This window comes from Aotus nancymaae, unplaced genomic scaffold, assembly GCF_030222135.1.
Source record: "Aotus nancymaae isolate 86718 unplaced genomic scaffold, 86718_ANA_hifiasm-v0.15.2.pri h1tg000004l, whole genome shotgun sequence".
NCBI classification, from domain to species: domain Eukaryota; kingdom Metazoa; phylum Chordata; class Mammalia; order Primates; family Aotidae; genus Aotus; species Aotus nancymaae.
The window spans coordinates 10297143-10312343 of record NW_026988415.1 but is presented as its reverse complement, the minus strand read 5'-3'; the positions used below and the strand labels follow the sequence as shown (position 1 = coordinate 10312343).

Genomic DNA, 15201 nt, shown 5'->3' with positions numbered 1-15201 from the left:
TGCAAAGGGTGGGCATGAATGGCCTTGGGCAACTCCACCCCTGTGGCCTTGCAGGGTGCAGTCCCCCACCCTGGCTGCTCTCACAGCTGGTGTTGAGTGACTGTGGCTTTCCCAGGTGCGTGGTGCAAGCTGTTTGTGAACCTACCATTATGGGGTCTGAAAGATAGTGGTCCTCTTATCACAGCTCCACTAGGCAGTGCACCAGTGGAGACTCTATGTGGGGGGCTCCAACCCCACATTTCCCTTCTGCACTGCCCTAGCAGAGGCTCTCCATGAGGGCTCCACCCTTGCAGCAAACTTCTGCCTGAATATCCAGGCATTTCCATACAACCTCTGAAGTCTAGGCAGAGGTTCCCAAACCTCAATTCTTGACTTCTGTGTACCTGCAGGCCCAACACCATGTGGAAGCTGCTAAGGGTTGGGATTTGCACCCTCTGAAGCAATGGCCTGAGCTGTACATTGCTCCCTTTTATCTATGGCTGGGACACAGGGTGTCAAGTCCTAAGGCTGAACAGAGCAGTAGCAGGGCCCTGGGCCTAGCCCAGGAAACCATTTTTCCCTTCTAAGCCTCAAGGCCTGTGATGGGAGGGGCTGCCATGGAGATCTCTGACGTGCCCTGGAGATATTTTCCCATTGTCTTGGTGATTAACATTTAGCTCATCATTGATTATGCAAATTTCTGCAGCTGGCTTAAATTTCTCCCCAGAAAATGGGTTTTTCTTTTCTATCACATGGTCAGGCTGCAAATTTTCCAAACTTTCACTCTGTCACCTCTTGAACAGTTTGCTGCTTGGAAATTTCTTCCACCAGATACCTTAAATCATCTCTCTCAGGTTTGAAGTTCCACAGATCTCTACGGAAGGGGCAAAATGCCACCAGTTTTTTTTCTAAAATATAGCAAGAGTGATCTTTACTTTAGTTCCCACTAAGTTTATCTCCATCTGAGACCACCTCAGCCTGGTCTTCATTGTCCACATCACTATCAGCATTTTGGACAGAACCATTCAACAAATCTCTAGGAAGCTCCAAACAATTCCATATTTTCCTGTCTTCTGAGCCCTCCAAACTATTCCAACCTCTGCCTGTTACCCAGTTCCAAAGTCACTTCCACATTGTCAAGTATCTCTATAGTAGTACCCAACTTCTGGCACAAATTTACTGTATTAGTCCATTCTCACACTGCTATTAAAAAATGCCTCAGACTGGGTAATTTATACAGGAAAAAGTTTTGACTCACAGTTCTGCATGGCTGTGGATGCCTCAGGAAACTTATAATCATGACAGTAGGAGAAGGGGAAGCAAGGACCTTCTTCATATAGCAGCAGGAGAAAGAAGGGCAAGCAGGGAAAATACCAGATGCTCATAAAACCATCAAATCTCATGAGAACTCACTCACTATCACAAAAACAGCATGGGGGAAACCACCCCCATGATCCAATCACCTCCTCCCTCCACACATGAGGATTACAATTCAACATAAGATTTGAGTGGGGACACAGAGGCAAAATATATCAGATATTGACAATATGATAATAAAGTTTATATGGAGAGGAAAAAGTCCCAGAATAGTCAATAAAATATTGAATGAGAAAACAAACTTGGAAGACTGATACTACCAGAGGTCAAGACTTACTATAAAGCTACAGTAATTAAGACAGTATGGTATTGGCAAAAAATATATAGAAATATAATAGCTCTATAAAATAGAATAGAGAGCCCAGAAGCAGACCCTCATAATATAGTCAACTGATCTTTGACAAAGGAGCAAAGGCAATAATATGGAGAAAAGACAGTCTTTTCACCAAATGGCATGGAACTGGACATGGAAAAAATAAATCTAGACACAAACCTTACACGCTTCACAAAAATTAATGCAGAATGGATCACAGCCCTAAATGTAAAGTGTATAATCATAAAACTCCTTGAAAATAACATATGAAAAAATCTAGGTTACCTTGTGTTTGGTAATAACATTTTAGATACACCACCATAGGCAAGATATATGAAAGAAAAAAATGATACATCAGAGTCCATTAAAATTGCTCTGTGAAACACACTGTCAAGAGAATGAAAATATAACCCACAGACTGGAAGAAAACATTTCCACAAAATATATTTGGTTAAGGAATGTTATCAAAAACATAAAGAACTCTTAAAACTCAACAATAAGGAAATAGCATGAGTTATTTTCATTTAACATGGGCCAAAGAACTTAACAGACAACTCACCAAAGAAGATACACAGATGGCAAAGAAGTATAAGAAAAGATGTTCTGCATCATACGTTATCAGGGAATTGCAAATTGAAACAACAATGAGATACCATTACACATCTATTAGAATGGCCAAAATCCCGAACCCTGACAACACAATGCTAATGAAGATGTGGAAAAACAGGAGCTTTTATTCACTTATTGGTGGGAATGCAGAGTGGAACAGGCACTTTAGAAGACACTTTTGCAGTTTCTCACAAACTAAACACACTCTTAACATACAATCCATCAATCTCACTCCTCACTATTTACTCAAAAGAGTTAAAAACATACATCTACACAAAAATATGAACACAGACGTTTATAAGAACTTTACTTATAATTGCCAAAACTTGAAAACCACCAAGATGTCCCTCAGTAGGTGAATGCATAAGCTGTGGTACATTCAGACAATGGAATATTATTCAGGATTAAAAAGAAATGAGCTAATAAAAATGAAAAGACATGGGGAAAATTCAAAAGCATATTACTAAGTGAAGGAAGCCAATCTGGAAAGGTTACATAGTATATGATTTCAACTACAGTTATGTACCACATAACAACACTTTGCCCACTGACAGAATGTGTATACGACAGTGGTCCCATAAGATTATAATGGAGTTGAAATATTGCTTTTGCATACTAACACCATAGCTGTTGTAACATTGTAGTACCACACATCACTCAGGTGTTTGTGGTATTGCTGGTGTAAAGAAACCCACTGCACTGTCAACTGTATAAAAATATAGCCCAATTATGTACACTACATAATACTTGATAACTAAAAACTATGTTAATGGTTTCTGTATTTACTATACTATATTTTATTCTTATTTTATAGTATACTTCTACTTATATATTAAAAGACATTAATTATAAAACAGCCTCAGGCAGGTCCTTCAGGAGGTATTGCAGAAGAAGGAATTGTTATCACAGGAGACGACAGCTTCATGTATGTTATTACTCCTGAAGACCTTCCACGTGTGGAGATAGAAGACAGTTAATGATTGTGACCCTGTGGAGGCCTAGGCCAATATGCTTTTTTGTGTCTCAGTTTTTAACAAAAGGTTTTAAAGTTAATAAAAATAGAAAAAGCTTATAGAATAAAGATACAAAGAAAATATTTTTGTTGAGCTGTATAATGTGTTTATGTTTTAAGCTAAGTGTTATGATGAAAGTGTCAAAAAGTTTAAAATTTTAAAAGTTTATAAAATAAACACATTGCTGTAAACTAAGGTTAAACATTTTTTATAAATTTGGTGTAGCTTCAGTGCACAGTATTTATAAAATCTACAGTAGTGTACTGTAATGTCCTAGGCCTTCACATTCAGTGATCACTCACTCACTGACTCACCCAGAGCAACTTCCAGTCCTGCAAGCTCTATTCTTAATAAGTGCTCTATATAGATGTACCACTTTTCTTTTATTTCTACTGTACTTTTTTATGTTTATGTACATAGATATTATCATAATTGCCTACAGTATTCAGTATGGTAATATGCTGTACAGATTCATAGCCTAAAAGCAATAGGCTATATCATAAAGCTTAGTAGTGTAGTCTGCTATGCCATCTAGGTTTATGTAAGTACACTCTATGATGTTCACATAATGATGAAATTGCCTAATGACACATTGCTCTGAATGTATCCTCATCAAACTGTACATGACTTTCTGAAAGAGGCAGAACTATGGAGACAGTAAAAATGATTAGTGGTTGCCAGGGGTTGTGGGAAGACAAGATAGAGAACAGAGGATTTTTAGGGCAGTGAAACTACTCTGTATAATACTATAATGGTGGATACATGTCATTATATATCTGTCCAAACCTTTAGAACGCACACCACCAAGAATGAACTCTAAAGTAAACAACTGACTTTGGATGATTATGATGTGTCAATGCAGGTATATCAATTGTGATAAATGTACCACTCTGGTGGGAAATGCTGATAATGAACGAGTCTGTGCATGTATGGGGACAGAGAGTATATGGGAGATCTCTGTACCTTCCACCCAATTTTGCTGTGAATCTAAAACTCTAGAAAAATTAAGTCTTACAAAGAAACACAATAGAATTCATAATTACTCCAGAGAAAATTAAATCCTTATGTATACACTTACCAAAATACATATAGTATATATAGGCTAAAAGTTACAAAAAACTGATGAAAGAAATAGAAGACCTAAATAAATGAAGAGACATATGTATTATGTTCCTGGATTGAAAAACTCAACATGTTGAAGGTATCAATTTTCCCAAAGTGACATATAGGTTTTATATAATTCCTATCAAAATCACAGTGTTTTTTTTTTTTTTAGATACATATAAGATCATTCTAAAATTTATATGGAAAGTTACAAGTCCTTAGAATAGTTAAAACCATCTTACCAAAAGAAGAATAAAATTGGGGGAATCACTCTACCTAACATAAAGTCTTACTACATAGCTACAGTCATTATGACAGTGTGGTATTGGCAGAGGGATAAATACATCAATGGTACAAAGAATAGATAGAAAAACTGGAAGTAGACCCAAAGCAATATGGTTAGCTGGTTTATGAAAAAATTTCAGAAGCCATTCAATCAAAGAAGAGGAGGGTGGATTTTTTTTATTTTTTTAAACAAATTGTGCTTGAGAAATTGGACATCCCTATGCAAGGAAAGGGGAAAGGGAAAAGGGGAAAGGGGAAAGGGGAAAGGGAAGGGAAGGGAAGGAAAGGAAGTTTCAGCTAAACCTCATACTTTACACAAAAATTAACTCAAAATGGAGCATAGACATAAATCTACTTCAAACTGTAAAACATTTAGAAAAAAATATAGGAAAAAAAATCATCAGGATCTAGTGTTAGTAGAATTCTAAATGTGATCCATAAAATAAGATAAACTGGACTACATCAAAACTAAAAAATTCTGCCCTGTGACAATATGTGTAATCCACATATCTACAAATGGACTCATATCTAGAATATATAAACAACCTTAAAAATCTAACAGTGAAAAAAATCAAATAATCTAACTGGATCACTCATACATTGCTGATGGAAATGTAAAGTGGCACAACCATTTTGGCAAACATCAATGCTCTCTGACTAAGATAAGATGGGTCCCACTGATGAATTCTACTGCTACAGTAAATGTAGCCACTGTGCCTATCCCCATTCTGAAGATGTGTCACTTTCTGTTTCAGTTTCAAATCAGCCACAATGGCACAAGCCCACGAAATCACAGGTGAAATTTAATGACCACTGCCCATTCTCTTCACTTGTCCCAAGAGGACACCGGAAATAGTTCAAAGACCCATTGAGGGAGATGGACATTGTTTCCCAGAAGTAAATACAGCTCAGCTTGTACTTTGGTACAACTGATCGACCTTACCACTTGCACAATCTGCTAGCAAAGGTTATGCAGCGCCTGAAGATGATCATGGCAGAATCACCAGGCCTCATCACCATCTGCCTTTTAGGATATCTCCTCAGTGCTGAATGTACAGGTTTGTTTCCTTTTTTTAAATACATTGAGTATGCTTGTCTTTTAGATACAGAAATATCTGGCTCTGTCTTCTTCACTAAATTTTGATTACATGACTTGACAGCAATATTGAAGAGTCTAGCAGCCAGCATACAGGTTTGGTAAGTACTGGTTCTTTGTTAGCTAGGTTTCCTTCTTCTTTGTTTTTAAAACTAAATAGATTGGCAATGCTTATGATGCATTTATATTTAATAAACACAGTTCAGTTTATGATTTGGCCATGTAACTCCTCTTAGAAAACACTTTTCTTTTTAATTTAAAAAATTAAAAGTGGGAAAACAAAGAAATAGCAGGATACAGTGAAAAAAATTAATCACATTACTTTTTGGACTCACCACCTTGAAATCAAAATGGGAAACATTAAAATCACAAACAGTCTTATTTACACAAAAAGTCTGATTTTAAGATACATGACATTTCAAGATTTTAGAAGTATGTAATGAGGTATGGCTCTGATTTTTAAAATTATATACCTTCAATTTAAAGTATTAGTTAAAATGTAAAGATTAATCTTTCATTGGTCAGCTGTTATTTATCATGAAAGGTTTTCATGGGTTAGGAAAAAAATTGTTTTTTCTCTATTTCAAACATCTTTGAGTTGATATTTGGTGAAACACATTACCCACTTGAGTTCCCTAGGGGAGATAAGCAAGTCTAAGAATTGACATAAAAGAGTAGGAGTTAGCTAATGCAACATATATCACTTTTTTTTTTTCACAACTACAGTGACTTTATATATTCCCCAGAGGAAGGCATACAGGGAAGAAATTATTCCATTTGGACAAACAGCATGTTCTCACAGGAAGCATTTATCACACTTACTTGTCAACCTTCTAGAATCAAATCTAGTAGCTGACAGTACCAGGATCAGGGGTGCCAACCCTAAGCACCCCCAGAAAGCTGGCTGGCCCTGTGGTTCCCACTCCAGACATGATGTCAGCTATGAAATCAGACTGAAATGCTGAACTAATGATGCAACAATACAGAGGTTAAACTAGCGAAGTGAGTAAAGTCAAGGGATAAAGAAAATTTGTTGGAAAACTCACAAAGTAGGACATAAAGCAAGGTCATTAGACATATCTCATTAGAGTGACATCTGGGAGGACAAAGGATCCAAACCCTTTTTTCAATATAAGTGGTGAAATGATGAAGGTTGTAAGAGGGCTCCTTGAAGACTTCAGATGCTGGGGGAAGGATAGATTCGAATAAAGAAGAACCAAGCTTTTTTAAACCTGAAGGGAAGTTAAATATATGACCCCCAGACAATACTAAGGAGAAAGGCAATGTGATTCTGCAGCCATTGTAGCCAGAGATAATAAGCTCTTGAGGCGGCGGCCAGGGGAATTTTTCTAAGAATGAACAGTATTAATGCAACACTCTCTTCTGCTATTAAACTCTCACTGGCTTTTAAAAGAAGTTTCTGTGAATGATTTGCTGAGATGTTGCATTTTCATGGCTGCTGCATTTAAGTATTATTGCAACAATTTAGAATTTTGAAATTAAAACTGTTTTGTAAAACAGTTTAGTTTTGTAAAGTGTATGCATCAAAGATTTCCTTCATTCATTCAGACATTACTGAGTTGCAAGTACAATGCCAGGTACTGTGGCAGGGTACTAGGGGTATGGGGATAAACTAGACCCCCTCTTTGATGTAAAGCACCATCAGGCCAGGTGAGAGATTCCAATATAATGTGATAAAATGTGTACCAGGTGCTAAGTGATCATAGAGAAAGTAAAACATCAAATGGGGAAACACCACAAGAGAGACAATATTTTCATCTGGGTCTTAAAAGATGAGTAGGAGTTATCTCTCTTTAAATGTCTGATATAAGGGCATTTTATTCACAGAGGATCACTCATGTGCAAAGATTCAGATTCGCAAGAATATGAGGTATTTCAGAGTTTTGTTTGGTTCCACACAGACTACGACAAGTGAAGCAGGTAAACTAGGCAGAGCTGGTCATCAGATAATAAAGGCGTTAACCTAAGGAGACTGGGCAATAAAATGCAATATGGAGGTATCCAAAATATGAAAATAAGGAGTAACACTGATGGCTAATTTAGGATGCCCAGTCTGGCAACACTCTAATGATATGATAGTCGGGGAGGGAGGCCGTACCAAGACGAGGAGAGAGCAGTCTTGAGACTATTGCAATTATCTAGGGAAGACATAAAGGCTGGAACCTGAACAGTGGCTGTACAAAAAGAGAGTTCAAATGATATTAAAGAAGTAGAAGTGGTATGACTTAACCATCTGGGTACGGAAGGGGAAGCGGCTAGAGTCTCAGGCATTTTGTGTTTGACATGATTATGGGTCACAGCATAATGTCTAGATAACTGGCTGTTTAGTCTGACTGCCAGAGTCTGAATCATGGGTCTGATGTTTTAGTATGTTACTTTGGCCAAAGCACTTAGCCTCTATGAACCTCAGTTTTCCTCATTTAAAAAATAAGATGACAGTGCCTATCTCATGGGACTTTTGTGAGGATAAGGTGACATAATGGATGCAAAGTTACTGAGCACGGTGTCCAACACAGCAGAAGCATTACATATACATCAGCTATTACTGGCCACATTATGATATACACTTAGGGAGTTGGAAAGATGATCTGAAATTCAGGAGACATACCTAACTATAGATGAGTATTTGGAACTCAGTGCTCTGTAAACAGTAGTTACAGCCATGTGTGTAGGCATCTAGAGAGTGAGTACAGATATCGTGATGCCTAGTACAGTGCCTGACAGTAGTGGTTATATGCTCAGTAAATTTGCTGATAGGGTCAGAGCCAGACTAGCATGTGGTAAGCAAGACCTGTAGGGCATAAATATACTTGTACATGCTGAGAAGTGAGGACCTCTTAAATATTGTGCCCTAGATGCCTTGTTTAGTTCACTCTTGTCCCAGCCCTGGCAAGTATATATGAAGTGAAAAGGGAAAAAGCTGAGGCTGGAGCCTGGGCGAACCCTGGACATTTAAGGGCCAGGGAGAGGAACAGGAGTTAATCAATTCAAGTGCTGGATAGACAGTAGGAGTTAGAGCCAACAGGAGAACCAGAATGGAGTGACTATTATAAAAATAGTTTCCTAAAAAGGGAGAGATCAATAATTAGAAATGATTTAGAGAAGCCAGTGAATACATAAACTCAAAATTATTCTTTAGGTCATTCCTGATTGTGACAATAGTCATTTCATTACATAAATGTGATTAAGGAAGGAAAAGACCTACACAAAAGTTATTAAAGAGCTAAAGAGAACTGAGAAAATTAAAAAGGAAGAAAGTAGGGCCAACATGAAAGGAGAAGGGAGAAAGAGAGGTAGCCAGCATATTCTCTCACTGATCCTGTCAACACCACTGTGAGGTGGACATTCTTATTATACTACTGTTAAACCTATTTTACATTTGACAAAGTTAAGGTTCAGAGCTTATGTGACTTGTCAAAAGTCACAAGGTCTATAGGAGTCAGATATTTGATTCAAACCTATTTCTGTCTGATCTTATTCTGTTTTTCACTCAACCACATTGTACAGTCAGTTCTCCCTGTGAGTTCCATAGCCACAGATTCAACTAACTGCAGATCAAAAATATTCAAGAAAAAAGTGGATGGCTGCATCTCTACTGAACATGTACAGACTTTTTCTCTCTCATTATTCCCTAAACAACAGAGTATAACAACTATTTACATAGCAGTTACATTGTACCAGCTATTATGAGAAACCTAGAGATGATTTAAAGTATAAAGGAGGATATGTTTAGGTTACATGCAAATAGTAAGCCATTTTTATATCGAAGACTTGAGCATCTGCAGATCTTAGTATTTTGCAGGGGGTCTTGCCACCAATTTTCCATGGATACTGAGGAATGACTGCAAATGGATGCAGGAATGAATGCTATTTAGGAGTGTCCAGGGCCAAGTAAATGAGTTGCTGAGCAGAGAGGCGGGTGGAGGCTGTGAGACATCAATATGTGGTGGCATACATCTGCAGCTTGGTGATTTTTTTCCTTCACAGTGCTCAGCCATCTGGGAAGAGAAGGATGAAGGCAGAGGGCTGCTCTGATTTAGGGGCTAGGATTGCAGGATAGGCATAGCATTTCAAAGGAGTGAAGGGAATTGAGAAATTTGGCAAATGAAGAGTTGAAGAGAGGCTGGGCACGGTGGCTCACACCTGTAATCCCAGCACTTTGGGAGGCCCAGGCAGGCAGATCATTTGAGGTCAGGAGTTAGATGCCAGCCTGGTCAACATGGTGAAACCCTGTCTCTACTAAAAATACAAAAATTAGCTGGGCATGGTGGTGTGCGCCTGTAGTCTCAGCTACTTGGGAGGCTGAGGCAGGGGAATCACTAGAACCAGGGAGGCAGAGGTTGCAGTGAGCCAAGATTGCAGCACTGCACTCCAGCCTGGGCGACAAAGTGAGACTCTGTCTCAAAAAAAAAAAAAGAAGAAGAAGAAGAAGAAAAAAAAAGAGTTGAAGAGAAAAAGTCTAGGCTAAATTCAAAGAAAACAAAGTGAGCCCGAAGGGGACTTGCAGAGCAAGAGAAAAGCAAGGATATCAAAGGACTAGAATGCTCCATAAAGTGAACAGCTGCAATGAAAATAAGGGAAGAAAGTTTACTCTATCTCCTTTGCTTTCCGTTTTTACTTTCCTTTCTCTTCTTTTTTGGAATTAATTAGGAAGTAGTCGAAAATAGCCTGGAAAGGTTATCTTATAAGCTCTTGATCCTCTTGAGATGGTATCAGATATATTGCTAGACCCTTGAAGAAAGGAACAACTCCAGGCAACCTCTTGAATCCCTGTTATTAATTTTATACATACACACACATATACTTATATACATTAAAACACACAAACACGTGCATGTGTGTATACAGTCAGGCATTCCTTAACAATGGGGATATATTCTGAGAAATGTGTCATTAAGAAATTTCATCATTGTGCAAACATAATAGAGTGTACTTACCTAAACCTAAATGGTATAGCCTACTACATACCTAGGATATATTGATGTGGCCTACTGCCCCTGGGCTTCTAGGCTGCAAACTGGTATAGCATGTGACTGTACTGAACACTGTAGGCAACTGTAACAGTGGTATTTTTGTGTCTAAACATAGAAAAGGTACAGTAAAAATACAGTATTATAATCTTATGGGATCACTGTCATATAAGGTGGTCCACATTGACCAAAATGTCATTATGCAGCAAATATATATATATGTATATGTATATGTATATGTATATACACACAGAGAGAGAGAGAGACAGACAAAGAGAGAGAGACAGAGAAAGAGAGAGAGAGAGAGACAAAGAAACAGAGGAAGGAAGGAGTAAAGGAAGTAGACAATTCAGATGGAGACATCAATCCTCCAGAGTTCGGGAGTATCTCTACAGACTACGTAGATGCCACTTAAAAAAATCCACATCCTGAATTCCAGAAAGATGTTTAAATCACTGCAATTCCTATAGTACATGCTAACCAAAAGTGTTGTTGATCTGAAATTTTTTTTAATTATTGTAGTGGTTTTTCTTTAAAACCTAGTGACAGACACTGAGATCACATTTGCAGCTGGACCATAATTAGGATTCTGTCCTTCAGGAGACATTTGTTCAAAGTCATTTGGGCAATTGTATCCTGAAAACAGCCCAGCCAGGGTGATCCATCACCCTTGCAAGGATCCGCAATGAGCTAGCTATTTTCAAGTGATGACAAAGTGTGAAGTTAACTGCTCATTTGAGAACTTTCTTTTTCATCCAAAGTAAATTCAAATACGATTAGAAATCTGACCTTTTACTACTGGAGCTCTCCTGACTAAAAGTAAAATTGAATTTTAATTCCTAAATCTTCATGTTTATATAGGACTGTGGGAACATCACAGATTTTGGCTCCATGCCCTAAAGAGAAATTGGCTTTGGGATTACTTGGATTAAAAACAAAGCCTTTCTTAAGAGATATATTTAATTTTCATGATGTTTTCTTTTTTTTTCTAAAACTAAATAATTATTCTTTTACATTTCAGTTTTTCTTGATAATGAAAATGCCAACAAAATTCTGAATCGGCCAAAGAGGTATAATTCAGGTAAATTGGAAGAGTTTGTTCAAGGGAACCTTGAGAGAGAATGTTTAGAAGAAAAGTGTGGTTTTGAAGAAGCACGAGAAGTTTTTGAAAACACTGAAAAAACAGTGAGTATTTCCACATAATACCTTTCAGATGCAGAGCATAGAATATAAAATCTTTAAAAAGGGACTTTTCTTTAAAATTTTAAAGCATCCATATATATGTATGTATTATAAATGTTACAAAAGACAGGGAATCGTTACCAAAACACTTTAAATACTACCATTAATTTGTCTTTTTTTATTCTTTATAGAATGAATTTTGGAAGCAGTATGTTGGTAAGCAATTCATTTTATCATATAGGTAGTATATGAAACATCTGAGAATTATGTGGGTTTTTTCCTCTGCATAAATAGATAATACATTAAACTTTGTCAAAAAGATTCAGAAAGATCAGTCTAACCTTCTAACCCATATTGAACAGTGATATACTATAGGGTTATGCCAGTATGGCAACTATCAGCTGGTAAATAAGTTTAATCTTCCCTAGGGCTTCACAAAGAACATTGTTCCACCCCAAGAAGGTGGAAGGAAGAAACTGAAATGATTGTGTCTTAGGACCCAATGAAAGTTTGCATTCCTCGGTAAAACCAGAGAATGCTGACTGACTTAAATGTTTGTAGCTTCAAAGTCCCCCTCATTATCATGGCCCACAAGCCCTTTCACGATTGTCCTTCCCCGCCCTCCCCATTGCCCTTCTCACCGCTGCTGCTTCTCTCCTCACACACTGGGCTCCAGCCACCTTGGCCTTCCTGCCACTTCTTGCACACTCTAGGAATGCTCTCACTTTAGAGGTTTTATCTGGCTGTTCCCAAATTCCCCTGAGCTGGCTCCCTTACCTCCTTCAGGTCTTTGCCCAAATGTTACCATCTTAGCAAGGCCTACCTTCATCATCTATTAATACTTCAACCTGCCCCAGTAGCCCTACCACTCTAGACACCTGCACAGTATCCCACTCTACTTTTTAACAGAGCTTTTCACCATCTAATGTATCATATAATTTCTTACTCATACTATTTATCATTTATTTTTTCCTGCTCCCCGAAAGTCCGAAAATGCAAGTTTCATGTTGGCAGAGAAACTTAACAATGGGGATATATTCTGAGAAATGTGTCGTTAAGCAATTTCATCATTGTGCAAACATAATAGAGTGTACTTACTTAAACCTAAATGGTATAGCTTACTACATACCTAGGATATATTGATGTGGCCTACTGCCCCTAGGCTCCTAGGCTGCAAACCTGTACACATATGACTGTATATTCAATTGTTTTGTTTATTGATATATCCCTAGCACCTAGAACAATATCTGGAAAAGAGGTACTCAGTAAATATTTATCCAATGAATTGACCAAAAGAAGGAAAATTCAAAACTTTAATGACAACTAATTTTAAAACTACAATAACTTAAAATTCAGCAGTAGGATTTTGAGGGAGGGTAACTTTCTTTTTATTTATTTATTTATTTATTTATTTATTTATTTATTTATTTATTTTTTTTATTGCAATTTAGGTTTTGGGGTACATGTGAACATGCAAGGTTGTTGCACAGGTGCACTCCTGGCAGTATGATTTGCTGCCTCCTTCCCCTTCACCTATATCTGGCATTTCTCCCCATGCTATCCCTCCCCAACTCCCCACCCCCCCACTATCCCCCCTCCCCCCAACAGACCCCCGTGTATAGTGCTCCCCTCCCTGTGTCCATGTGTTCTCCTTGTTCAACACCCGCCTATGAGTGAGAACATGTGGTGTTTGATTTTGTGTTCTTGTGTCAGTTTGCTGAGAATGATGTTTTCCAGGTTCATCCATGTCCCTACGAAGGATGTGAACTCCTCCTTTTTAATGGCTGCATAATATTCCATGGTGTATATGTGCCACATTTTTCCTGTCCAGTCTATCATCGATGGGCATTTGGGCTGGTTCCAGGTCTTTGCTATTGTAAACTGTGCTGCAATGAACATTCGTGTGCATGTGTCCTTATAGTAGAACGATTTATAATCCTTTGGATATATGCCCAGTAATGGGATTGCTGGGTCAAATGGAATTTCTATTTCTAGGTCCTTGAGGAATCGCCACACTGTTTTCCACAGTGGTTGAACTAATTTACACTCCCACCAACAGTGTAAAAGTGTTCCTATTTCTCCACATCCTCTCCAGCATCTGTTGTCTCCAGATTTTTTAATGATCGCCATTCTAACTGGCGTGAGATGGTATCTCAATGTAGTTTTGATTTGCATTTCTCTAATGACCAGTGATGATGAGCATTTTTTCATATGTTTGTTGGCCTCATGTATGTCTTCTTTTGTAAAGTATCTGTTCATATCCTTCGCCCATTTTTGAATGGGCTTGTTTGTTTTTTTCTTGTAAATCTTTTTTAGTTCATTGTAAATTCTGGTTATCAGTCCTTTGTCAGACGGGTAGGCTGCAAAAATTTTTTCCCATTCCGTTGGTTGCCGATTCACTCTATTGACTGTTTCTTTTGCCGTGCAAAAGCTGTGGAGTTTGATTAGGTCCCATTTGTCTATTTTGGCTTTTGTTGCCAATGCTTTTGGTGTTTTGGTCATAAAGTCCTTGCCTACGCCTATGTCCTGAATGGTTTTGCCTAGGTTTCCTTCTAGTGTTTTTATGGTGTTACGTCTTATGTTTAAGTCTTTAATCCATCTGGAGTCAATTTTAGTGTAAGGTGTCAGGAAGGGGTCCAGTTTCTGCTTTCTGCATATGGCTAGCCAGTTTTCCCAACACCACTTATTGAACATGGAATCCTTTCCCCATTGATTGTTTTTTTCAGGTTTGTCAAAGATCAGGTGGTTGTAGATATGTTGTGTCACCTCCGACGTCTCTGTTCTGTTCCATTGGTCTATATCTCTGTTTTGGTACCAGTACCATGCTGTTTTGATTACTGTAGCCTTGTAGTAGAGTTTGAAGTCCGGTAGTGTGATGCCTCCTGCTTTGTTCTTTTTGCTTAGAATTGACTTGGCTATGCGGGCTCTCTTTTGGTTCCATATGAAGTTTAAGGTGATTTTTTCCAGTTCTGTGAGGAAGGTCATTGGTAGCTTGATGGGGATAGCATTGAATCTGTAAATTACTTTGGGCAGTATGGCCATTTTCATGATATTAATTCTTCCTAACCATGAACATGGAATGTTTCTCCATCTGTTTGTGTCCTCTCTTATTTCGTTGAGCAGTGATTTGTAGTTCTCCTTGAAGAGGTCCTTTACGTTCCTTGTTAGTTGTATTCCTAGGTATTTTATTCTCTTTGTAGCAATTGTGAATGGCAGTTCGTTCTTGATTTGGCTCTCTTTAAGTCTGTTATT

At 38.0% G+C, this 15201-nt stretch overlaps 1 protein-coding gene across 1 annotated transcript in view; it reads left to right on the top strand.

The window, feature by feature from the left end:
• Window positions 1–5626: 5626 nt before the first annotated feature.
• The window catches only part of F9 (coagulation factor IX), a 38072-nt gene continuing 28497 nt past the window's right edge, over window positions 5627–15201 (top strand). The window contains exons 1-3 of the mRNA XM_012469897.2: window positions 5627–5738; window positions 11789–11952; window positions 12141–12165. Coding sequence (XP_012325320.1) covers window positions 5651–5738; window positions 11789–11952; window positions 12141–12165 — 277 coding nt within the window. The 5' untranslated portion in view covers window positions 5627–5650. The remainder of the gene's footprint in view (window positions 5739–11788; window positions 11953–12140; window positions 12166–15201) is intronic.